This window comes from Tachyglossus aculeatus, chromosome 4 (genome assembly GCF_015852505.1).
Source record: "Tachyglossus aculeatus isolate mTacAcu1 chromosome 4, mTacAcu1.pri, whole genome shotgun sequence".
NCBI lineage: Eukaryota > Metazoa > Chordata > Mammalia > Monotremata > Tachyglossidae > Tachyglossus > Tachyglossus aculeatus.
The window spans coordinates 112,957,109-112,981,141 of record NC_052069.1 but is presented as its reverse complement, the minus strand read 5'-3'; the positions used below and the strand labels follow the sequence as shown (position 1 = coordinate 112,981,141).

Here is a 24,033-nt window from a genome sequence, read left to right as displayed (position 1 = left end):
TGCTCAATAAATATGACTAAATTCAATGAACAAATATTTATCTAAATGTTAACCCTCTCTTCCTTCTTTCCGGGCTCAGATTTGTGTGTTTCTGACCCCAGCTGAAACTTAATATAGCACAGAGAAAAGTCATTTTTCTTCTCTAGTCTTGATGGTACCCAACTCCACAATCGCCATAAGCTGGGCCACTAACTACCTGTTTTTCAAGCTCCAAAATTGGGGATAAGCTTTGACGCATCTATTTTTTTTCCCACCAAATGCACCCAGGGAAGTACCGTGGCTTACTGGAAAGAGCCCGGACTTGGGAGTCAGAGGACCTGCTTTCTAATCCCGGCTCCACCACGTGCCTGCTCTGTGACCTTGGGGAAGTCACTACACTTCTCCGTGCCTCAGTTATCTCATCTGTATCACGGGGATTAAGACTGTGAGCCCCACATGGGACAGGGACTGTGTCCAACCTGATTTGCTTGTACCCAGCCCAACGCTTAGTACAGTGCCTGGCACACAGTAATCGCATAACAAATACCATACCCAAACAACAAACAATAGTAGTCAACTTCAGGGTCTTCATTTCAATTCGCTGGATACCCATCACTTCCAGCTTGATCCTATTACTCCTCACTTCCAACAGGGCAAGTCCCTGGCAGAAAGTTGGAAATCCATCAATCACATTTATTCATCAATCGTATTTATTGAGCGCTTACTATGTGCAGGGCACTGTACTAAGCGCTTGGGAAGTACAAATTGGCAACATATAGAGACAGTCCCTACCCAACAGAGGGCACACAGTCTAAAAGGGGGAGACAGAGAACAAAACCAAACATACTAACAAAATAAAATAAATAGAATAGATATGTACAAGTAAAATAAATAGAGTAATAAATGTGTACAAACATATATACATATATACAGGTACTGTGGGGAAGGGAAGGAGGTAAGATGGGGGGATGGAGAGGGGGGAGAGGGGGAGAGGAAGGAAGGGGCTCAGTCTGGGAAGGCCTCCTGGAGGAGGTGAGCTCTCAGCAGGGCCTTGAAGGGAGGAAGAGAGCTAGCTTGGCAGATGGGCAAGCGCTTTATTGAGCGCTTACTGTGTGCAGAGCACGTACTAAGCGCTTGGGAAGTACAAGTTGGCAACATATAGAGACGGTCCCTACCATCGATCGCATTTATTCATCAATCGCATTTATTGAGTGCTTACTATGTGCAGAGCACTGTACTAAGCGCTTGGGAAGTACAAATTGGCAACATATAGAGACAGTCCCTACCCAACAGTGGGCTCACAGTCTAGAAGGGGGAGACAGAGAACAAAACCGAACATATTAACAAAATAAGTGAGCTCTCCATATTTTTGACAAGCCTGAGCTGTAAAAGATAACCCATCTGCTTCCCTATAGAAAACAGCCTCCTTTCCTATGTTGCTTGCAAAAATGGGATCAGAATGTTTTTCACCTGAATTAATTAAACCAAATCTTTTGAAGGGTCTTCAATTATTTTCTCACTTTCTGGCAAATCTGCTCATTTGCCTCCCCTACCCCCATTTTCAGTTTAGATTAACCCCATTTTCCAGAAATGCACCACTTGGATGTAACGGGAAGCAATTAAATTGAAACTCAATGTCACAAAGAATTGCGTTTGAAAATGTTCATCTACCAAATTTCTTTACTGGCGCTATCATTCTTCTCAAAAGGCATCCTCTGGTAGCCAAATCCATGGAATGGCACCTAAAAAAAAAGCTTCTTCCACCCAAATATTATCTTATGGACGCCCTACATCAAAAGGCAGGAGCTTGCTGCTTCTGAGCACAGCAGCAATTTGCAAAACACGGGTGACTTTCCAAGAGCTCACTACAGGCTTCACTTGGCAGTGCTGGGCAGCAAGGCCTAGTGGACAGAGCACATGGCCTGGAGTCGGAAGGATCTGGGTTCTAATCCTGCATCCCCCACTTGTCTGCTGTGTGAGCTTGGGCTAGTTGCTTCACTTTGTGCCTCAGTTACCTCATCTGTAAAATGGGGATTGAGACTGGAAGCCCCACACAGGACAGGGATTGTGTCCAACCCATTTGCTTGTGTCTACCCCAGCACTTACTACAGTGCCTGGCACAAAGTAAGCACTTAACAAATACCATAATTATTATTATTGTAAGTTAAGTGCTTACTAAGTACCACAATTATTACTATCATCATCATCTAGACTGTAAACTCATTGTGGGCAGGGAACATGTCTGCCAAATCTGCTGCACTATGCTCTCCCAAGCACTTAGAACGGTGCTCTGCACACAGTAAGTGCTCAGTAAATATGACTGATTGATCATCATTTGGGCAGCAGCAAGGATTTCGGACTGAAGTGGGGAGAACTAGGAGGCAAGGAAACAAATACATGAGTTAGCTCCTTCATCAATCGTAATTATTGAGCGCTTACTGTGTGCAGAGCACTGTACTAAGCGCTTGGGAAGTACAAATTGGCAACAAGCTCTCCTTGAGAGCTGAGCCCAAATCTACCTACTCTTATTGTGGGCAGAGCACTTAGTACAGTGCTCTGCACCCAGTGAGTGCTCAATAAATACCACTGATTGATTAGGCTGCAATAAACACGATAGATGGTGTTTTCTCTCAGCTGACTGGGCAGACTGCTAAATTAAATCCCAAGGAAGAAAGAGATCTGAATTGGATGACGTGAGCTGCTTGGAGAGGTGACTTTGTCGACTGGGACTCCAGCCCTCGCTCAAGTGTATACCCGGAAAAGAAGACACCCCTTCAAACATCAAAAAGCTCCATGCCCTTTCCCCTACTACCCCACTTTGGAAAGCACTTCCTCAAGTGGGAGAAGGAGGGTTAGATTTGAAGACGGAAAGCTGTTCTTTTCGCATTTTCAAAACCCGCCAGCCAATTTCTTGGAAAACAGATAGGATTTCTGCCACAACACTCTCCTCCCAGCGCAAGATGCTAATCATCAGATGTACAGTGATTTGATTCCCGAGACTAATCTGCAAACTGCGACACCCAAATAGTAACACTTTGCATTAATTCCCACGTGCAACGAGGAAGTACGTGAACGTTGGGTAGGCGCGAATAAACATGAACACCACACTCTCCTTCTCTTACTGTCTTTTCTCCTCCTCAGCTCCAATACCCAATCCACCATTTCAAATGTGGAGGAAGAAAGAAGCAGGATCACCTAATGGATAGAACGTGGACCTGCGTGTCAGAAGGGCTTGAGTTCTAATCCCAGCTCCATCACTTACCTGCTGTGTGACCTTGGGCAAGTCATTTCACTTTGTACGTGCCTCAATTCCCTAATCCATAAAATGGGGATTAAGACTGGGAGCCCCATGTGGGACATGGACTGTGTCTAACCTGATTAACTTGTATCTATCCCAGCACTTAGTAGAGTGTCTGGCACATAGTAAGTGCTTACCAAACATCATTACACGTGATGATGATGATGATGGCATTTATTACGTGCTTACTATGTGCAAAGCACTGTTCTAAGCGCTGGGGAGGTTACAAGGTGATCAGGTTGTCCCACAGGGGGCTCACAGTCTTAATCCCCATTTTACAGATGAGGGAACTGAGGCACAGAGAAATGAAGTGACTTGCCCCAAGTCACACAGCTGATAATTGGCAGAGCCAGGATCTGAACCCATCATCATCATCATCAATCGTATTTATTGAGCGCTTATTATGTGCAGAGCATTGTACTAAGCGCTTGGGAAGTACAAATTGGCAACATATAGAGACAGTCCCTACCCAACATTGGGCTCACAGTCTGAAAGGGGGAGACAGAGAACAAAACCAAACATACTAACAAAATAAAGCAAATAGAATAGATATGTACAAGTAAAATAAATAAATAAATAAATAGAGTGATAAATATGTACAAACATATATACATATATACAGGTGCTGTGGGGAAGGGAAGGAGGTAAGATGGGGGGATGGAGGGGGGATGAGGGGGAGAGGAAGGAAGGGGCTCAGTCTGGGAAGGCCTCCTGGAGGAGGTGACCTCTGACTCCAAAGCCCGGGCTTTTTCCCACTGAGCCACGCCACTTCTACACATAGTTACACACATTAGTTACATATAAATCAGGCTGTCCCTGAAGCTGTCGTACCACAACAATATTTAGTACTCAACCAGGATTTCACTGCCCCTTTCAGAGGAAATACTTCACTTGATGCCTGAGACGTCAGCTGTCTCAAGTACCGCTTCATCATTACGATGAGTTCAGTGTTTCATTGTTAGACCATTTCCACGCTTCACTTAACTCTTCTCTGGTTCTGGGGCTTGTGTTGATTGGCTTCAATGCCTGGCATGTGTCTACCTATGTGTGTGACTCTGTAAACTGCAAGGCCTAAGGATGAAGAGGGGTGATATGAAGGGGAGCTCCGGAAAAGTTACAAACACGTGGAGCTAAGAAAAACAAGAAGCTGTATGGCCTAGTGAATAGAGCATGAGCCTGGGAGTAAGAAGGACCTGGGTTCTAATCCCGGCTTTGCCACTCGCTTGCTGTGTGACCTTGGCCAAGTCACTCAACTGTTCTGTGCCTCAGTTACCTCACCCAGTAAAATGGGGATGAAGACTGTGAGCCCTATGTGGGCAGGGATTGGGGCCAACCTGATTACTCTGTAACGACCTCAGGTACTATGTGCCCTGCACATAGAAGCGCTTAACAAATACTACCAAAAAACCCTTAATCTCACTCTTTCTACAACAGTAGCTGCAGCAAATCCCGATTCCCCCTCCATAGGCACTAGATTCCCTGAGAGTAAGGGACTCTGCTAAGTTGTTCGATGTAAATGTTAAAGTACTGAACATCCAGAAGGAAGCTCAATTGTAGCTGGTGGTAATTTGGAAAGAGAAGAGGAAACTAGATGCTTGGATTTACTTATTTTAATTATATTTTCACTATTTTTGCCAAAGTATCTGGAGAGCATTAGAAAAAAGGAAAGTGATCTGTTTATTATATTATGCCCATGGAACGCCTTTCCTGACGACATTTTTATGGAACTACAGTGTCTGGGCTAACTTAGCTTTCAGAATTCTTCTATTCTTTCTTCTTCTATTCTTATAATTCTTATGTTCTTATAGTCCCCATCTACAACCATCCCTTGGAGAACTCACTCTCTCCTACAGCTTCAGCTGCCACCCCTATGCGGATAATACCCAAATCTACATCTCCAGTCCTGATCTCTCTCCCTCTCTACAGTCTCACATTTCCTCTTGCCTTCAAGACATCTCTACCTGGATGTCCTCCCGTTACTTGAGCTTAATATGTCCAAAACAGAATTCCTTAACCTGCCACCTAAACCCTGTCTCTCCTGACTTTCCCATCACTATAGACAGCACCATCATCCTTCCTGATTCACAAGCCCGTAACCTGGGTGTTACCTTTGACTCCTCTCTCATTCAACTCACATATTCAATCCATCACTAAATCCTGTCAGTCCCACCTTCACAGCATCGCTAAAATCCACCCTTTCCTCTCCATCCAGATTGCTACTATGTTAACACAATCACTCATCCTATCCCGCCTGGATTACTGCATCAGCCTCCTTGCTGTCCTCCCAGCCTTCCTGCCTCTCCCGACTCCAGTCTATACTTTACCCTGCTGCCTGGATCATTTTTCTATAGAAATGTTCAGAACATGTCACCCCATGCCTCAAAATACTCCAGTGGTTGCCCATCCACCTCCGCATCAAACAAAAACTCCTCGGCACTGGCTTTAAAGCACTCCATCACCTTGCTCCCTCCTACCTCACCTTTACTCTCCCACTATAACCTAGCCATCACACTTTGCTCCTCTAATGATCAACTTCTTAATGTGCCTCAATGTCGCTATCAATATTCATGTGCTCAAACCACTCTGGATATACAGTACAATGTTTACTGTAGCAGTAGTCCATGGCAAAAACAGAGAGTACTAGGATAGAGAAAGAGTGAGGATGATTCCTTTCATAAAAAGCAACCAAGAGTTCTGGGCAATTTAACATTTAAACACAAACACTAGGACAGTATTCCAGAGTTGTACCAAAACAAGGAAAGCTACATGGCTCACTGCTGTGTTTCTCCAGAAACTACTCTGATGCTAAGTGATGGGCTGGGAAATGCTTAAAATGGTATCGGATAGCTTAGGAAAAATTGAACACTGACTACTCCTCAGTTCTGCCACATCGCATGTTTTCCCTTATACTTTTTGGCTAAAGCAACGGTAGGGAATTAGGGAATGTTGATCTGAAGAAGTGAACCCATTTAGATATTGTGAACAACAGTGTCAGTCAGAAAAAGCCATGACTTCGTATACAGTGTCGGAACAAGTGACTATCACAGGATAGGTTTTCCTTACTGTGGAGTTTAGTGAGAATGCAAACCCCCTGTCCTAGCAGTAACTTAGGGAGCAAATTCCCCAGGATCTGAAAGTAATGAACACCAAAAAAACCTCACGGGACCTGGGTCGTATGGCTAAAAGACCATAAGGTGAGGGAACAGGTCTACCAACTCTGTTGTACTGTACTCTCCCAAGTGCTTACTACAGTGCTCTGCACACAGTCAGCTCTCAATAAATACTATATATTATTTCTTATGTGTAAGCCAGAGACTTGAGGAGTACCTTAGCTTATGTAATAATAATAATAATGATGATGGCATTTAGTAAGCGCTTACTATGTGCAAAACACTATTCTAAGAGCTGGGGAGGTTACAAGGTGATCAGATTGTCCCACGGGGGGTTCACAGTCTTAACCCCCATTTTACGGATGAGGTAGCTGGCAGCAGTTCTTAAATCTGGGCTGAAATTTACAATTCCAATCAAACGGCTCTGAAAGCGATTAAAAGAAGTTTATCTTTATACAACGAGACGTCACATTCCACATGAACGTGAACAGGGCAAGTTCTGACATAGCATTTGGCCTTGGAAATGGAGGTGTTCTGATCTTTGAACATCTCCCTTTTCACACTCCCTTTCACGGTGGCAAGAGCATGGACTTCGGGGTCAGAGGATGTGGGTTCTAATCACGGTTCTGCCCTTTGTCTGCTGTGTGATCTTGGGAAAGTCACTTCACTTCTCTGGGCCTCAGTTACCTCATCTGTAAAATGGGGATTAAGATTGGGAGCTCCACACGGGACAGGGACTGAGTCCAACCAGATTGGCTTGCATCTACTCCAGCTCTTAGAACAGTGTTTGACACACAGTAAGTGCTTAATAAATCTGATCATTGTCATTATTCTTATTCCCCTTCTAGGAGCTGAGAAAGATGCAAGTACCGAAGGTCTAGGCACCTCATCCAGGACAGCTCGTTGTGAGCAAGGAATGTGTCTGTTTATTGTTTTATTGTACTCACCCAAGCGCTTAGTACAGTGCCTTGCACACAGTAAGCGCTCAATAAATACAATTAAATGAATGGCAAATTCAGCACAGGATACCACCATTCAGTAGTGATTTTTAGCACATTCATTTACAAGCACAAATTCATCAACATTTTTGGGATGATGTGACCAACGTGACCACAACAATGAACAAAATGAACACGGATTCGTGTAGAAGTTATAGCTGTAAAAACACATCTTTCCTATTAAGAAAAGACTGCTTTTCTTCCGATGCTATCAGAAATACATGAAACAGATAACGAATGCATTTCAGATGTAATGAACTAAAAAAAAAAAATCAGGGTAACCTGGATTTTAATCAAGTACATTGAAATTCTTTGTGGAGAATAAAAATCTTCCTCCCTCTGAAATAATGCAGCAAGCTTAGCAGTAGATACAAATCAACTTGAAAGGCCAGATTGCTAATATAAAAGATGAAAACTTCTTCTCGTTTTGCGTATTTTTTAACGAAAGGTCCTATTGAGATGTATTTGAAAGGGGAAAATGATAAATCACGGAATGATCCAGCTGCTGTAGGATCCAGCAACCTCGGGCTACAACTGTAGGGTCCAGAGAGGCTTTCAGTGCTGACCCCAGAAGACTGGGTTGACTAGAGGTACCATCATCATCATCATCAATCGTATTTATTGAGCGCTTACTATGTGCACAGCACTGTACTAAGCGCTTGGGAAGTACAAATTGGCAACATATAGAGACAGTCCCCAAATTGCCTGTCCCAAGAATATCCGAGTTTTAACTCCCTGTAGGTCCCTTCTGCAACTTTGGACAGATCAATGCTACTCTGCAAAGTTTCTTACTTTGACAAAAAAAAAAAAAAGAGGGGCATGACAGTCAATTTTCTGAGAATTCATGTCCATGTTAACTCTTCACCAACCACCGCCTGCACCACATCCATGAACTGCTCTCCCTCCAAGTTCCCACACAATAAGACCTGGACCTTTTAAACCATTAACACTTTCTACTACCTAGCAGCTTGACTCCCCTTTGCAAGGCAAACATTAAACCCCAGTACTTCTCCATACTTACTCTGTCTCTAGCTGACTAGCTTAAATTATGAGTATATTTCTATGATGGGAGTACCAGAGGATCTTCGTTCTCCAAGTAAAAACAAATATCATCATCATCATCAATCGTATTTATTGAGCGCTTACTGTGTGCAGAGCACTGTACTAAGCGCTTGGGAAGTACAAGTTGGCAACATATAGAGACAGTCCCTACCCAACAGTGGGCTCACAGTCTAAAAGGGGGAGAGAGAGGGCATTCCAGGCCAGGGGAAGGACGTGGGGGTCGACGGCGGGACAAGTGAGAATGAGGTACAGTGGGAGGTGAGCGGCAGAGGAGCGGAGGGTGCGGGCTGGGCTGGAGAAGGAGAGAAGGGAGGTGAGGTAGGAGGGGGCGAGGTGATGGACAGCCTGAAGCCGAGAGTGAGGAGTTTTTGCTTGATTCGTAGGTTGACAGGCAGCCACTGGAGATTTTTGAGAAGGGGAGTAACATGCACAGCACTGTACTAAGTGCTTGGGGAGTACAAACCGGCAACATATAGAGACGGTCCCTACCCAACAACGGGCTCACGGTCTAGAAGGGGGAATGGGCAACCACTGGAGGTTTCTGAGGAGTAAGGAGACATTGGCTGAACTACTCTTTTTAGGAAAATGATCTGGGCAGCAGAGTGAAATATGGACTGGAGTGGGGAGAGACAGGATGCTGGAAGGTCAGCAAGGATGCTGATGCATTAGTCAAATACAAGTGTTTGGATCGGCATGGTTGCCGTTTGGATGGAGAGGAAAGGGTGGATGAAGGTAGAACTGACAGGCTTTCATGACATATTGAATACGTAGGCTGAATGAGAACACTAGGCTGAGGATACTGACAGGCCTCTTTCTAAATCACAGGAGCTACCTTTGGTCATTTTGCCCACTCGCCAATTTAGAAGCTAACCAAAGTACATGCAGTGTTCTAGAATAGTGTTAAGATATCTAAAAAAATGCCACAGGAAAAGCGTTAGAATTTTATTACAAAGCATGGCCTAGTGGAAAGAACACAGGCCTGGGTGTCAGAAGACCTGGGTTCTAATTCCAGCTCGGCCTCTTGTCTGCTGTGTGAACTGGGGCAAGCCACTTCACTTCTCTGTGCCTCAGTTACCTTATCTGTAAATTGGGAATTAAGACTGTGAGCCCCATGTAGGTCACAGACTCTGTCCAAACTGATGAGCTGGTGTCTACCCCAGTGCTTAGTACAGTGCCTGGCACATAGTAAGTGCTTAACAAATACCATAAAAAAAACAGCAAAATGAAAAAATAAGTGCCGAACGAAGACAAAAAATAAAGAAACTGCTCAGGCTGCAGTTTGACTTTAATAATCAACAGTACAAATCCACTGTGTCTACAACCCCTCGTCTGCAGGTTGGCAGAAACTCTTTTGCCTCCTATAGATTCAGTTCTTCTCCTTGGTCGGAGGTCAGTCAAGTTGACGCTGCTAGCCTGTTACTGGAGGACTTGTGAAAGCTTTGTGAAGTTTTTTTTATGGATCTACTAACTACAAAACCCGAGTAAAATGGCCTAGGCCAAATCAAGTTCACTGAAAAAGGACGAAATAAAAACAGCTGAATCGCAACTGACTAAGGATATGTTGCCCAAACAGTGCAAAATGTTTGCTGATGTGATCTCACGGAATGTCACCTGCCAGATTGGCAGAAAATGCAACTGTTGTTGGACTTTAAATACCACATGTATATAAAATAGGAAACTTTTTAAAACCATTTTCTTATCAACTACAAAGTTAGGAAGCCAAAAAAAAAAAAGCCGACTAAACCAAACAGTGTAGGTTCTTTACATTTTCTGTGGTACTGAAAAAAGCGAAAGGAGAACAGAGAGCTTAAATATGACTGATGTTAATAAATGAGCTTTTTGGTATTGGAAGTTATTGGAAACTGATCTCTTCCTTATTAATACTATTCCCCATCATGAACAGGAAAGATTTCTCCAAGTTCTAAAATGCAAACAATATTTTAATCTTTAATTACATTCTCCAATTTTGACTCTTCTGGAAAGGAGCATGAAACAAGACCTAAGGATTATTTCTTTATTACACAGCCTCTCAGTGGTATTTAGTGAATATTGTTACTTAATACTCGCCAGTAGGGGAAAGCAGGACTTAGTGCATGTTTCCTGAAGTTTCGATGACTTTTCCAATGCCTGAAAAGTTACAGTCACGGAGTTAGCTCCTTCCTCCTTGGGCAGTGTTAAAGGAGGTGAAAATCGACAAAGTAGGACAGGTGGAAATTCAAAGCTAGTGGGTCCTCCACTGAAGAAGACAGTCCTCTCTAGTGTGACGCAGCTTGCTCTGACCTCTGGCTATCGTCTGAGTATCAAAGGATATTACTACTAAAGGGGAATCTGGCATTTTTAAATGAATTAACTTCCATGCCGCCAGCTTTCCACCAGAGAAGAATGTGCTGACAATAGGAACCAGCCCAACATTTCTTCCACAGCCTGATTTTGTAATCTAGGTTGGTGATATCGGCAGTGCAACTCCATCCACGTAAGGCAGGTCTAATTAAAAAGTACCACACGGACTGACATGACATTATGCCGATGGGTCCAGTATGGAAAATTCCTTAATATAATAGTAATTACGGTATTTGTTAAGCGCTTACTATGTGCCAGACACCTTAGTAAGTGCTGGGGTGGATATGAGCAAATCAGGTTGGACACGGTCCCTGTCCCATGTGGGACTCACAGTCTTTAACTCCTGCTTTATAGATGAGGCATTTAAGGCATAGAGAAGTGAAGTGACTAGCCCAAGATCACACAGCAGACAAGTGGCAGAGCTGGGATTAGAACCCATGACCTTATGACTCCTAGGCCTGTGGTCTATCAATCAATCAATCGTATTTATTGAGCGCTTACTGTGTGCAGAGCACTGTACTAAGCGTGCTGCTTCATGCTGCATAGGGTAAGCACTCAATAAATATGACTGAGTGCCTCCCCATTCTTGTTAAAACACTACTGTAATGAAGCTTCTAAAAAGCTCAGGAAGAAATGCGGTGTAAATGAATAGTCCACTTGCAGAGGTGAATTCTGGCTCATGGGTCTCGCTTTGGCAGGGATGTGCTGCCTTTACTTCGGGTTGGCCACAATCTAGGAGAAACCAGATTGTAACCACACTAGAGAAGGGAGCCTGGGTGCCCTGCTCTGTCCTTCGTGATTGTTCACATTAAGCAAATACTGACAAGACCAGGCTTTACCTTTCAAGAACAGAAATAAGCACTTCTCAGATGTCTTGGATGGATTCCAGTTGAAAATTTCCCCAGGACTACGTTTAATTTCAAGTCGATGATCTTTGGAATTAGAATGCCTGGCCATAACATATACTGAGCTTCTTTCACTTTGCTTCCATAAACTAAATTAGTGCCCACACCTGAAGCATATTTAAAAGGTTGTTTAAGCATTGTTACACGTTACAGTATTTATGGATGAGAATGGGCACAAACAGCCTTTAGCTTGTCCTGTACACCTCTCATTATCTTGGTCCTTTCCTGAAGTACAAGGGTTTCCTGGGGTTTTGTGCCAATGAGACTAGTAACGGCTGTGCTGCTGTTCATTCATTTTTAGAACAAAAGAGGCAAAATGGTGAAAATCCCCTACTTTCTTTCCTGTTAGCTGAAAGGCAGTAGGAAATGCAAGAATTGTGTTCTCTCAGTATGATTCTGAAAGCCGCCCGGGAGGACGGTGGTTCATGGTTCACGGGACGGATAAAATGGGGATAGGAAAAACTCATTTTAAAGAGTAGGCTGGTAGAAAGAACACGGCCTGAGAGTCGGGGAACTGGGCCCTAATCCCTCCTCTGCCACTTGTCCGTTGTGCAACCTTGGGCAAGCCAATTCTCCATGCCTCAGTTTCTTCAACCATAAATGAGGATTTGAATACCAATTCTCTAGACTGTAAGCTCTTTATGGGCAGGGAACATGGCTGTTAATTCCACTGTAGTGTACTCTCCCAAGCGCTTAGTACAGTGCTCTGCACATAGTAAGCATGAACTAAATACCACTGATTGATTAATTGATTCTCCCTCCCCCTTTGGATGGTGAGCCCCATGTGGAACAGGGACTGTGACCAACCTGATTCATCTTGTGTCTACCCCAGTACACAGTACAGTCCGTGGCACATAGTAAGTGCTGAACAAATACCACAACTGTCATTAATATTAGCAAAACTGATATTGGAGACAGGGACCAGGCCTACTTGCTGAAACAAAGGAGCCCCAAGTTAAGACTCTTGGGGTGGGTGCCACAGTGTAGAGAAGCAGCATGGTGCAATAATAATAATAATGATAGCATTTATTAAGCACTTACTATATGCCAAGCACTGTTCTAAGTGCTGGGGAAGTTACAAGGTAATCAGGTTGTCCCACGGGGGACTCACAGTCTTAATCCCCATTTTACAGATGAGATAACTGAGGCACAGAGAAGTTAAACGACTTGCCCAAAGTCACGCAGCTGACAATTGCCGGAGCCGGAATTTGAACCCATGACCTCTGACTCCAAAGCCCGTGCTCTTTCCACTGAGCCACGATGCTTCTGCTGGTGTAGTGGATACAGCACTGGGAGTCAGGTCATGAGTTCTAATCCCGGTTCCATCACTTGTCTGCTGTGTGACCTTGGGCCAGTCACTTAACTTCTCTATGCTTCGGTTACCTGATCTATAAAAAAAATGGAGATTAAGAGTGTGAGTCCAATGAGAGACAGGGACTGTGTCCAACCTGGTTAACTTGTATCTACCCCAGTGCTTAGAATAGTGCTTGGTACGTATTAAACACTTAACAAGGACCATAATTATCAGAATCCATAGCAGAGATTAGGAAGGCACAGAGATGAAATCCTGAGCATCAGTGAAGGCAAAGCAAAGTCTAAGGTTGGAATCCAAGGTAGAACTACAAGGAAGATCCTGGATTCCCAGAAGAAGCTATGCCTAGAAAGTTCACCAGGTACTAGAAAAGATACAAAACTCTGATTCAGAAACAGAACCCAGGCATCCCTTCCTTTCCTTGCATTCATTTATTCATTCAATTGTATTTATTGAGCACATATGGTGTGTACAGCACTGTACTAAGTACTTGGAAAAGTACAAGACAGCAATAAAAAGTGACAATCCCTGCCCAAAACGAGCTTCAACTCAAGACTCCGGTGGGAGGCAAGTTCTTTTTAGCCCAACCCAAGTCCACGACAGGGGCTGCATGGACTACAGCAGAGTATTCAGGGGATGAAATATCTGAGAGCTGGGCTTGTATTCACCGTAGTAGTTTCAAATCAAGACACGATGATATGAAACGCACTATAAAGTTGGTTACATATTCTAAGAAGTCACAAATGAATTGCACTAATTAGGCCTGCTATGCATTAAGTCCAGAGATGGCTAAATCTTTAGAAACGCTAATTCCAATATACAAATTAGAGATCAATTAAAAAAAAACAAAACACCCAGCTCAGCTCCAGACTGTCTACAATAATACTACGGCCTGGAGTTACAATGTGTTTAAACATGAACTGGAAAAGCAGGCTGTCTCTGAAAATGGCACCGTCCTCTTTTAAAAGGCTTATCCAAAAGGAACATTTGGGAACTGTGGAATTAAAGTAGCTTCTCCAGTGCCCTCTGAATGCTCACAAATGGTAAGGCTTTGTTTGTCTCCAACGGAATTTTTGTATTCTTACAAGCTTTCTCGTGGGGGAGAAGGAGAGCGGGGACATGACTCATTAATTCTGTAAATCCCGAGTCCTAAGAGACAACCAAAGAGGAATCATGCCTTTAAAGTGTTCTATACTGTTGAAGCCAACCATACTTTTCAAAGGCAACATATCCTGCAAATCCCTGCCTCTCCAGGCATCCTTTACCTTGCCATGCCTGTGGTCTCATTACACTGAAGTGCAGCGTGTGGTTTGGCTTCAATAGCCTTTGTACACATTCCGCTGTTGGAACGGTGGATGTGGAAATGCGTACGATTCTGTATTAGCAGACCTTTTTCCTCTGCTTTAACTTTCAACCAGATCCTTAGTGACCGGATTTCCATTTCGTTTGCTGTTTGATCCACCGCTCAGTGATATTTATCGAGTGCTTACTACGTCCAGATCACTGGGTTAAGTGTTGGGGAGAATACGGTTCAGCAGAAATAGCAGTCACATTCCCTGTCCATAGGGAGCTTACAGTCTAGAGGAGCTTGATGCAAAGGTGCTTATTGGATGCTTGCGGTCAATCCATCAATGGTATTTAATGAGTGCTCACTATGTGCAGAGCACTGGACTAAGCGCCTGGGAGAGTGCAATGCTTAGAACCCACAAACAGCCTGGACGATACTCAGCTGGTAATTGTAGACTCTCACCGTCACACTGCATCGCGATTATATTTGAAACTGTGTAATCCATAGTCTACTACTTATATAGGGAAAAAATCAAAGTAAAGGAAAAAGCAGCAGTCAAGTTTTTCAATGTCTACTGACTGTTTACTACAGGAAATTTATTGTTTGCTTTAATTCTGAGGTTTAGCCTACTTGGCACTTTGGAATTAGGTATTTTATTAGTTTATTATAAATTTGAATCTACAGTTACGAATACTTAAGAATACTTGAATTGCCTTACAGTACAAATAGTTTCTAGGTACCCTCAGAATTGCCAGACACCTGTAAATGGGTTTCAAAACCATGCAGATTAACAAGTGGTGAACAGATGGACTAAGAATTGACTTTTATCAAGAGAGAGCAACCGACATTTTTGGCATCAGTCTTTAGGACCATTAGAAAAGGCTCTGTATTCCTAGCCAAAGAATTTGCTTCAGTAGAAGTGCATTTTAGGGGGGGAAAAAAGAATATATTTAGAATTTAATCTGCTAAAAATTCTGTTGCTCAAAAATCAGAACACAATTAAGTATCATGAGCTGACAAATGTCTATCAATTTTCCCTAATCTACAAAAAGCAGACTATGAATCTTGCCTTTCATCCTTAAACAATAGCTACTATTACAACCCCTAAAAACTACCAAGCATTTAGTACTGTGAGTTGGACTCACTAAGCAGTCAATAAACACCATTAGAGAAGCAGCGTGGCTCAGTGGAAAGAGCCGGGGCTTTGGAGTCAGATGTCATGGGTTCAAATCCCAGCTCCGCCACTTAGTTGTGTGACTTTGGGCAAGTCACTTAACTTCTCTGTGCCTCAGTTCCCTCATCTGTAAAATGAGGATTAAGATTGTGAGCCCCATGTGGGACAACCTGATCACCTTGTATCCTCCCCAGCTCTTAGAACAGTGCTTTGCACATAGTAAGCACTTAACAAATGCTATTATTATTATTATTACTACCACTGCGTCTACTGTACTGACACCCATTTGGTTTGCTGTGATACACTGGTAAAATTTGGAAGCCAGCCCATCTGTGATGTCAATGTATATTCAGCTTGCTCTTTAACACAAGTTTTCATCACCCATGTGAATAGAATACTATTGTAGCATTAGGGAATGTTCTTCTGACAGCCCATCTGCCCGGAGACAACTCGATGTGGTGTCAAGAAGAAAGATTTTGGGCAGGAGGACAGCACTGGTTAGAGCGTAAGTCTAACAATCCATCTCTTCAATAAAGCAAGATTCCTCGGAAAACCTCCACATTATAGGACAACCGTCCACGTTCAGTTGAATCAAAGACTGTCGGTGGAAACCAGGGACTCAGATGCCTGAAAAGGAGCATCCTGTGAGCATATCACTCTCATCTACTTCTCTCTCTCACCCCACTCTTTCCTGCTCCCGGCTCCTGGCAAGGAGGACTGGGGGTAAGAAAGATTATGAAGAATTGTGCCAACACTCCACTTTTCATGTGGAGGGCATGCCCCCATCCAAAAAAATTAAACAATATAGGGCTAAATATGCTGGTGTAATTTCGAGGTATTGGTTTGAGCTTAGGAAAGAGAGGGGAGGGAGCAGAGACTGGCTCCAGAATATGGCAGCCATGGGTCAGGTGGTTCTACCAAATGCCCAGCAGCATAAAAAACTGCTACTGGGACATTGGGACACATGACCATACTCATGGTCACTGCCACAAGTCCTATTCTTAAACCAAATCTCTTGCACTAGACCTTAGCGAATGTGTTCCAGGTTCAGCTCTAGCCATTTCAGGATCCTCACAATCTCCATTTCTTCATCTATAAAACCAGAATAGTCACGCTGAACCAGCACTCCACCGCTTTAGAGGCTTACTTGGGAAGCAGGTGACCTTGGCCAGGATTTTTGAGTAGCAAAGAGGGACGGGCCTCTCCTGGCATTAGAGAAAAATACATTCTATTGATTCTTTGCTTTAAATTACATGTAAGCCGGGGGTTGCAATGTTCTGGTTTTCATTTTTTAAAATCGGTTAATGAAATAAATAAGCAACATGCAATACCTCAATAAAGCGTACCCAGTTCTCCTTTAACGCAGGATTGCATTTTTGCTAGACCCCATGTTAGGGAAAACTTGAGCAGTTTCAATGCCCACAGAAGGCACACAAGTAATCCGGCCCCATTCTCGTGCACTGGATACAAAACAGACTCACAACTACATTCCAGCCAAAACAGGAAGGGAAAACAATGCATTACAGTGGAACTGAGTGGAGAAGGCTAAACCCCTGCTACCCTTTTCTCCAGAAATATTCCTTACTTACTGAGGTGGGAGGACGAGAGTAGTGGGCTGGGCTTTTGGTCTTCGTTTCGCAGACACTCCCATCTGGTTAGCAGACCGTTTCAGGGACTGTTGATTCAAAAGGCCGGATGCTAGACCTGCATGGTACTGCAACTAGAGAGGAAAATAAAAGAAAGGAAGGGAAAGATCAGCTAAAATAAAAGAAGGCATATTGATCTTCCACCATCAGTGCAATCAATGGTATTCACTGAACGCTGTCTACATGTTTTGTTTTGTTGTCTGTCTCCCCCTTCTAGACTGTGAGCCCGTTGTTGGGTAAGGACCATCTCTAGATGCTGCCAACTTGTACTTCCCAAGCACTTAGTGCAGTGCTCTGCTCACAGTAAGCGCTCAATAAATACGACAATGAATGAATGAGATGGCCCTGCCATCAGAAATATATCTTCTTTCTCTGGGTGTGATGAAGATGGAAGGCTAAAGGTAAAAAAGAAGGAGGGGAGCAAAAAAACCAAAAGAAGAGGGAAAGTAGCCCAGAGCTATGGACGCCAAGATACCTATGGGGTTATCCAACCTGATTAGCTTATATCTACCCCAGTGCTTAGAGTAGTGCCTGGCACATATTAAGTGCTTAACAAATACCATAATAATAATTATTATTGTCATTAATAACAGGTATCCCAATTTTACAGGGACCCCAAGATATCAGTTCTCCATAGGGATTTTAGGCTGGCCACGGTAAACAGATTTGTACTGGTTGGGATTCAACTTATTACCGACTGAATCTGCCCCACTACCAAATGAATTTTTATCACTGTTCTCGTTTCTCGTCCCCCAGTGCCCATACCCATTTACTGATGTGGAGATATTTTGAAATTGTAAAAATTTAAAACCTGCCCATTTTGTCTACCCCATTAGACTGTGGGTCCTTTGATGGAATGGGTGGTGTCTTGAGCATTCTTCTAACTTTCCAGGGCTTCATAGGACTACACAAGCCTCTTCACTCAATTTTATTCTCCGAATTGCAGGCCTGTTGCACCATTTTAAACCATCAAAGCTTAACAGTTTTTCAATGGATCCCATATGGGGATAAATACTTTGATACAAATCATGATAGAAAATCCTTACTTCTTCCTAAAGTTAAAGATGGAAATGTTTTTTAATGATTTACTGCATTCATCAGACTTTTAGTCAATCAACAGAGATCTTTACGGGAGGATAAAAGTGGTAATTGCAAAAATTTAGAAATAGAATGAAATCTTCAGTGGCATTTCTCTGAAAAGCTAAAGCAGTTTTAAGGAATGCTGTAGTGTCGTCTATATTTAGAATGCTTTCTAAGAGTGTGACCTCCAGAAAGAAATAAGCTTCTTCAGATTGAAGACAGGTTCAAAATGATAACTGATAAATGATAATGATAAATTAGTTACCAGAATTCCAAACTTTTTCCAAAGGAGAAACTAACCCTTCCAGCTGTAAATGGTGGCTGGGTAATTGCAAGTGACTGCAAATCTGTGAAATATCTACAGACTACAAGAATATTGAGACATCCTCAATACAGACTATGGGAACCAAACCATCGTCTTGCCAGTTGATAATACACAGTAACCACCACTTGCCAGTTGATAATACACAGTAACCACCAAAACTAGAAACCCTCAGGATTAAGCTCTGAGATTTATATTTTATAGTATTAACATCACTGTCTGGTTGCCTAGTTCCACTTCAAAAACAGAGTCCACATTGTTAAAGGTATCACCGGAATCGGTTGTGAAAATGTCTCCATGACAGATATAAAATAGGAAAGCAGGTGCTTAAATGTCCTTTAAAATATATACCTGAGGTGTGCATCAACAATGAGCTAATTATTAAATCTATCCCATAAACAAATACCCAAATAGGCAACCCCCAATATGTATTATGATTGGAAACCCAGTGGAACTGGTTATAGCCAGGGAGGGGGTTCCCATGATCCCTGAAATGTAGCTTTGCTCTTGAGAACCAAATCTAGCATATTCCCCCACTTTCCCCAATATCCACACAAGGGACATTAAAAAATATCAATCCATCAGTCATATTTGAGCGCTTACTGAGTGCAGAGCACTATACTGAGCGTTTGGGAGCGTGTAATTTCACGGAGGTGGTAGACACATCCCCTGCCCACAAGAAGCTTACAGTCTAGAGGAGGAGATAATATAAATAGGTGTGAAGATCTGGGGAGGATGGTTGGGCTCTGATAGGACCAAATTAAGACTTCTGTGGGCCCCCAAACCGCTTCCTTCTCCTCCCGCCTCACCAGTCCAAAGCTGCAGCTTGGAGCCTCCGCTCCGTCATTCTCCTCCTGGTCCTCTCCCTGCTCTCCGCCCTCAATCCTATTTACTTTTGCCAGTCTTCCACCCCTGACAGGAATGGAAGGGAGATGTTCAGGCCTCGGTGTCCTAAAAAGGGCTAAGCTCCGGGAGGCCTCTCCCTAGGCAGTCAAATCCCATCAGCCGCCCTCACTGGAGAGACCCTTCCTGTCTCCGAGACGTACACTTTCTCCAAAATATCCTGCATCCATTTAGAGGGGTGAGGGCGATGCAAAATAACTTTGCATTTCCCAGAACAGGGAGAGCAGAAGAGACCCAAGGTCACTCATTCATTCAATCGTATTTATTGAGTGCTTACTGTGTGCAGAGCACTGTATTAAGCACTTGGGAGAGAACAATACAATAATAAACGGACACATTGACTGCCCACAAGCAGCTTACAAGTCTGGAGGCAGGATGCGGGGGGAGACAGACATCAATACAAATGAATCGATTACAGATCTGTGCCTGAGTGCTGTGGGGCTGGGAGGGGGGATGAACAAGGGGAATGAGTTAGGGTGATGCAAAAGGGAGTGGGAGAAGAGGAAAGGAGGGGCTTAGTGTGAGGAGGCCTCTTGGAGGAGATGTGCCTTTAATAAGGCTTGAAGGTGGGGGAGAGTGACCATCCGTTGGATTTGAAGGGGGAGGGTGTTGAAGGTAGGACTAAGTGGACTTGGCTTGTTTGGGGCCAAGGCCAGGATGAGGAAAACTGCAGGGAGGTGTCAGGCCCTCACCTAAAAAGAGTCAGGGGACACTGGGGGGTGTTAAAATATGAGAAGCAGCAAAGGGTGCCGTGAGTAACAGCCAGAGCCATGCATTGACTAGAAACTGCCTTGGCAGGCACCAAGAGTCACCCCACCCACGCCCCCGGGCCGGTGGTGACACAGCCTGAAATAATGGATAGAGCCTGGGCAGGGAACATGTCTGCTATATTGTACTCTCCCAAGCGCTTAGTACAGTGCTCTGCACACAGTAAGCACTCGGTAAATATGATTGACTGACAAATCGCGCTATGAAAACATCCATTCGACAACAAATGGCTGCTGCTCAGTGCTCAAATCCAGTTCTCTGTACACTGCAAGCACTTAAGTACTATTACTAGTCTGTTGCATTTACTGTGTGCTGTGTGCAGAGCACTGTACTAAGCTCTGGAGAGAGTACAATATAACAATGTAACAGATGCAATCCAGGTCCAAGATGAGCTCACAGTCCAGAGAGGCATCTTGTTCTCCTTCAACTCGAAGGTTACGCTCTTGCAGAGGTCCGTATTAAGGAAAAATGTGTGCTACAGTACTTAACCGTTCCAAAGCTTTGCAACTGCACACCAGTCATTTCGTCTGATACCTCAGTATCACTTAGAAAAACAGGCTCATGTCATTAGATATTAGGCTTCCCAGACTAAGCCCCCCTTTTCCTCTGCTCCCCCTCCCCTCCTTATCGCCCCGACTCACACCCTTTGCTCTAACCCCCTCCCCACCCCATAGTACTTGCATATATGTACGTATCTATAATTATAATTCTATTAGTTTTTACTAATGATGTGTATATATCTGTAATTCTACTTATAATGATGCTACTGATGCCTGTTTACTTGTTTTGATGTCTGTCTCCCCCCCTTCAAGACTGTGAGCCCATTGTGGGCAGGGACTGTCTCTGTTGCTGAATTGTACTTTTCAAGTGCTTAGTACAGTGCTCTGCAACACAGTAAGTGCTCAATAAATACAACTAAAGGAATTAGACGAGCATCTCCTAATTCACTACCCTTCTAATCAAAATACGTCATGAAAATACACATTACGGTGGAATTAGCAATCTGTACTGTCAGATTGTTAAATTATGTACTTTGGTATCGTCCTTACTAGATGAAATTGCACTTCCTGGAGGGAAAAGGGATGTAAATGTCTCACTTATATTCATTCATTTATTCAATCGTATTTATTGAGCGCTTACTGTACTTCCCAAGCGCTTAGTACAGTGCTCTGCACACAGTAAGCGCTCAATAAATACGATTGATTGATTGATTGATTGAGAGTACATTATAACAACAGACATATTCCTGCCCACAACGAGATCAAAGTCGAGAGCTTATATCATCACTCTGTGATGCACATTTTAAAGATAGGGAGTTCTAATTGCCAAGGGAACTGCCATATGTCTAAGATGAAATTTTCCTCAAAAGGAAACCATTTTTGCACCGTGCAAACACTCAGATGTGAAAATGACAAGTTAAAAAGTCAGATCAACGCCTCTTAAAACAGCCAATCTTGCAAGCTACTTATATGGCTTTCAACAAAAATCAAGTGCAGCCATGCTCTGGCTGGCCAGTGATTCCCTTTGGAAAGTTAGCTGCATATGGCAGCTTATAAAGACGAGACTCGTGACAGTCACATGAATAGGGGCTGCAAATGCAGATGCAAAAGGCTAACGTCCTGAAAAACAAATGACCTTCCCTAAAACTCCTGAGCTGAGAACTGATAGAGAATGAGCCAACGAAACCAAATGAGATGATCTCCTTAGGAGAGGCTATAAAAATGAAGCTATCCAGTGACCCAGTGAGACTCGAATGTCAATGTTTAGGGCATCCATGTTGCTTTTTAACAGGCTTCTGATTCACTTTGTCCATCTGCTTTGTGATCTATATAGTAGCACAACACGAGACCAAGATGCATAGCCCTCTTAATAAAAGGGAAGTCCTCCGAGAGGGAAAGGGGGGCATCATATTGCTCTAACAACTCATCTTAGACCAGTGAATTTGGCTCAAATTTGTTTTTCTCCTACAGATTTCTCCAATGGGAAATCAATGAGGGCATGGGACAGCACAGCTTTGAAAGACAATGTTTCAAAATGTCAACGACTTGAGTTTCGATCCTCCTGACCAGAATTTGCAATGGGTGCAATATGTACGATGTTTTATGGAATTAAAGGGGAAAACAGGTTGGCAGGAGCCCCCCATCCCTCCCCGGCTCAAGGAGCGACCCTCTTTCCCTTCGTTGCCTCTCACTTTGGTTCCATCCCTGCTGACTCTATTCTACAGATGAGTCTGTTGATTGTTGTGTTGTATTCTCGTGAGAGCTTAGTACAGTGCTCCGCACACAGTAAGAGCTCAATAAATGCAGTTGAATGAATGAATGAAGTTCTGCAAGCAATGCATGGTGGTTACTTTAACCCACCTGGCATCATCCTGATCCCTTGTTGAAATCAAGACCCAAATCAAAACATCAGAAATAAATACTATGTTCCGCTGAAATCATGTTTCCATTAGAGTGTTGAACATCTTTGTCGGCATTCACTGAATCCCTAGACTGCAAGCTCACTCTGGGCTGGAAATGTGTCCATTTAATGTTGCATTGTAACAGACTTTGCGGTTGTTAAGCCCTTACTATGTGGCCGGCACTGTACTAAGCGCTAGGGTGGATGCAAGCAAATCCAGTTGGACACAGTCCTTGCCTCACATGGGGCTCACAGTCGTCATCCCCATTGTTACAGATGAGGTAACTGAGGCCCAGAAGTGAAGTGACTTGCTCAAGGACACACAGCAGACAAGTGATGGGGCAGGGATTAGAACCCATGACCTTCTGACTCTCAGGCCCATGCTCTAGCCACTACACCACGCTGCTTCTCTACCGTATTCTCCCAAGCGCTTACTACAGTGCTCTGCACACAGTAGGCACTCAATAAATATAGCTGAATGAATGAATAAATGAATGATTGAATCTCTAACGCCAACCTACTTACCACACCCTTTATACTGTAAGCTCCATCCAGCAGAAAATGAGTTTACTAGCTCTGTTATATTGTATCATCCCAAGAACTTAGTACAGTGCTTTGCCCCAAATAAGTACTTAGTAAATAGCACTGACCGATCGACTATACCTTGATCTCCTCTATCTCGCCGCCACCCCCTCGTCTTTCCTCTGGCTTGGATCTCCCTTCCCCTCTAGACTGTAAACTCCTTGTGCTCAGGGATTGTGTCTACCAACCTAGTGCTTAGAACAGTGCTCAGCACAGAGTAAGCACTTAACAAATACTGCAATTATTATTATGATTAACTGGGTTACACTGTCAAATCAATCAATCAATCAATAAATCGTATTTATTGAGCGCTTACTGCGTGCAGAGCACTGTACTAAGCACTTGGGAAGTACAAGTTGGAAGTACAAGTTGGGAAGTACAAGTCAAATTGTAAGCATCCAAGCATTTAGTTCAGTGCTCAGACCATGGTAAGCGCTCAATAAATACCATCGATTGAGTGCAATATAATAGATTGATAACCACCAGACCACCACCCTTCCCAACTTCCAGGCTTTATCAAAATCTTATCTCCTCCAAGAGGCCTTAACCGACCAAGCTCTCATTCCCCTTCTGAAAGCTCACCTCCTCCAGGAGGCCTTCCGAGATTAATCCCCGCCTTTTCCTCTGCAGCCCCTCCCCTCCTCATCACCCCAACTCGCTCCCTTTGCCGTACCCCCCCCACAGCACTTGTGTATATGTACATATTTAGAATTACAATTCTATTTTCATTAATGTTGTGCATACATCTATAATTCTTTTTCTTTATAATGATGTTGCTGATGCCTGTTTACTTGTTTTGAGGTCTGTCTCCCCCCTTCTAGACAGCGAGCCCATGGTGGGAAGGGATTGTCTCTATTTGTTGCTGA

The 24,033-nt window shown here is 43.5% G+C and overlaps 1 protein-coding gene across 1 annotated transcript in view; it reads right to left on the bottom strand.

Moving 5' to 3' along the window:
- The window catches only part of MED27 (mediator complex subunit 27), a 215,217-nt gene that overhangs the window by 117,469 nt on the left and 73,715 nt on the right, over nt 1-24,033 (bottom strand). The window contains exon 3 of the mRNA XM_038745615.1: nt 17,056-17,186. Within this exon, the coding sequence (XP_038601543.1) occupies nt 17,056-17,186 (131 nt within the window). The remainder of the gene's footprint in view (nt 1-17,055; nt 17,187-24,033) is intronic.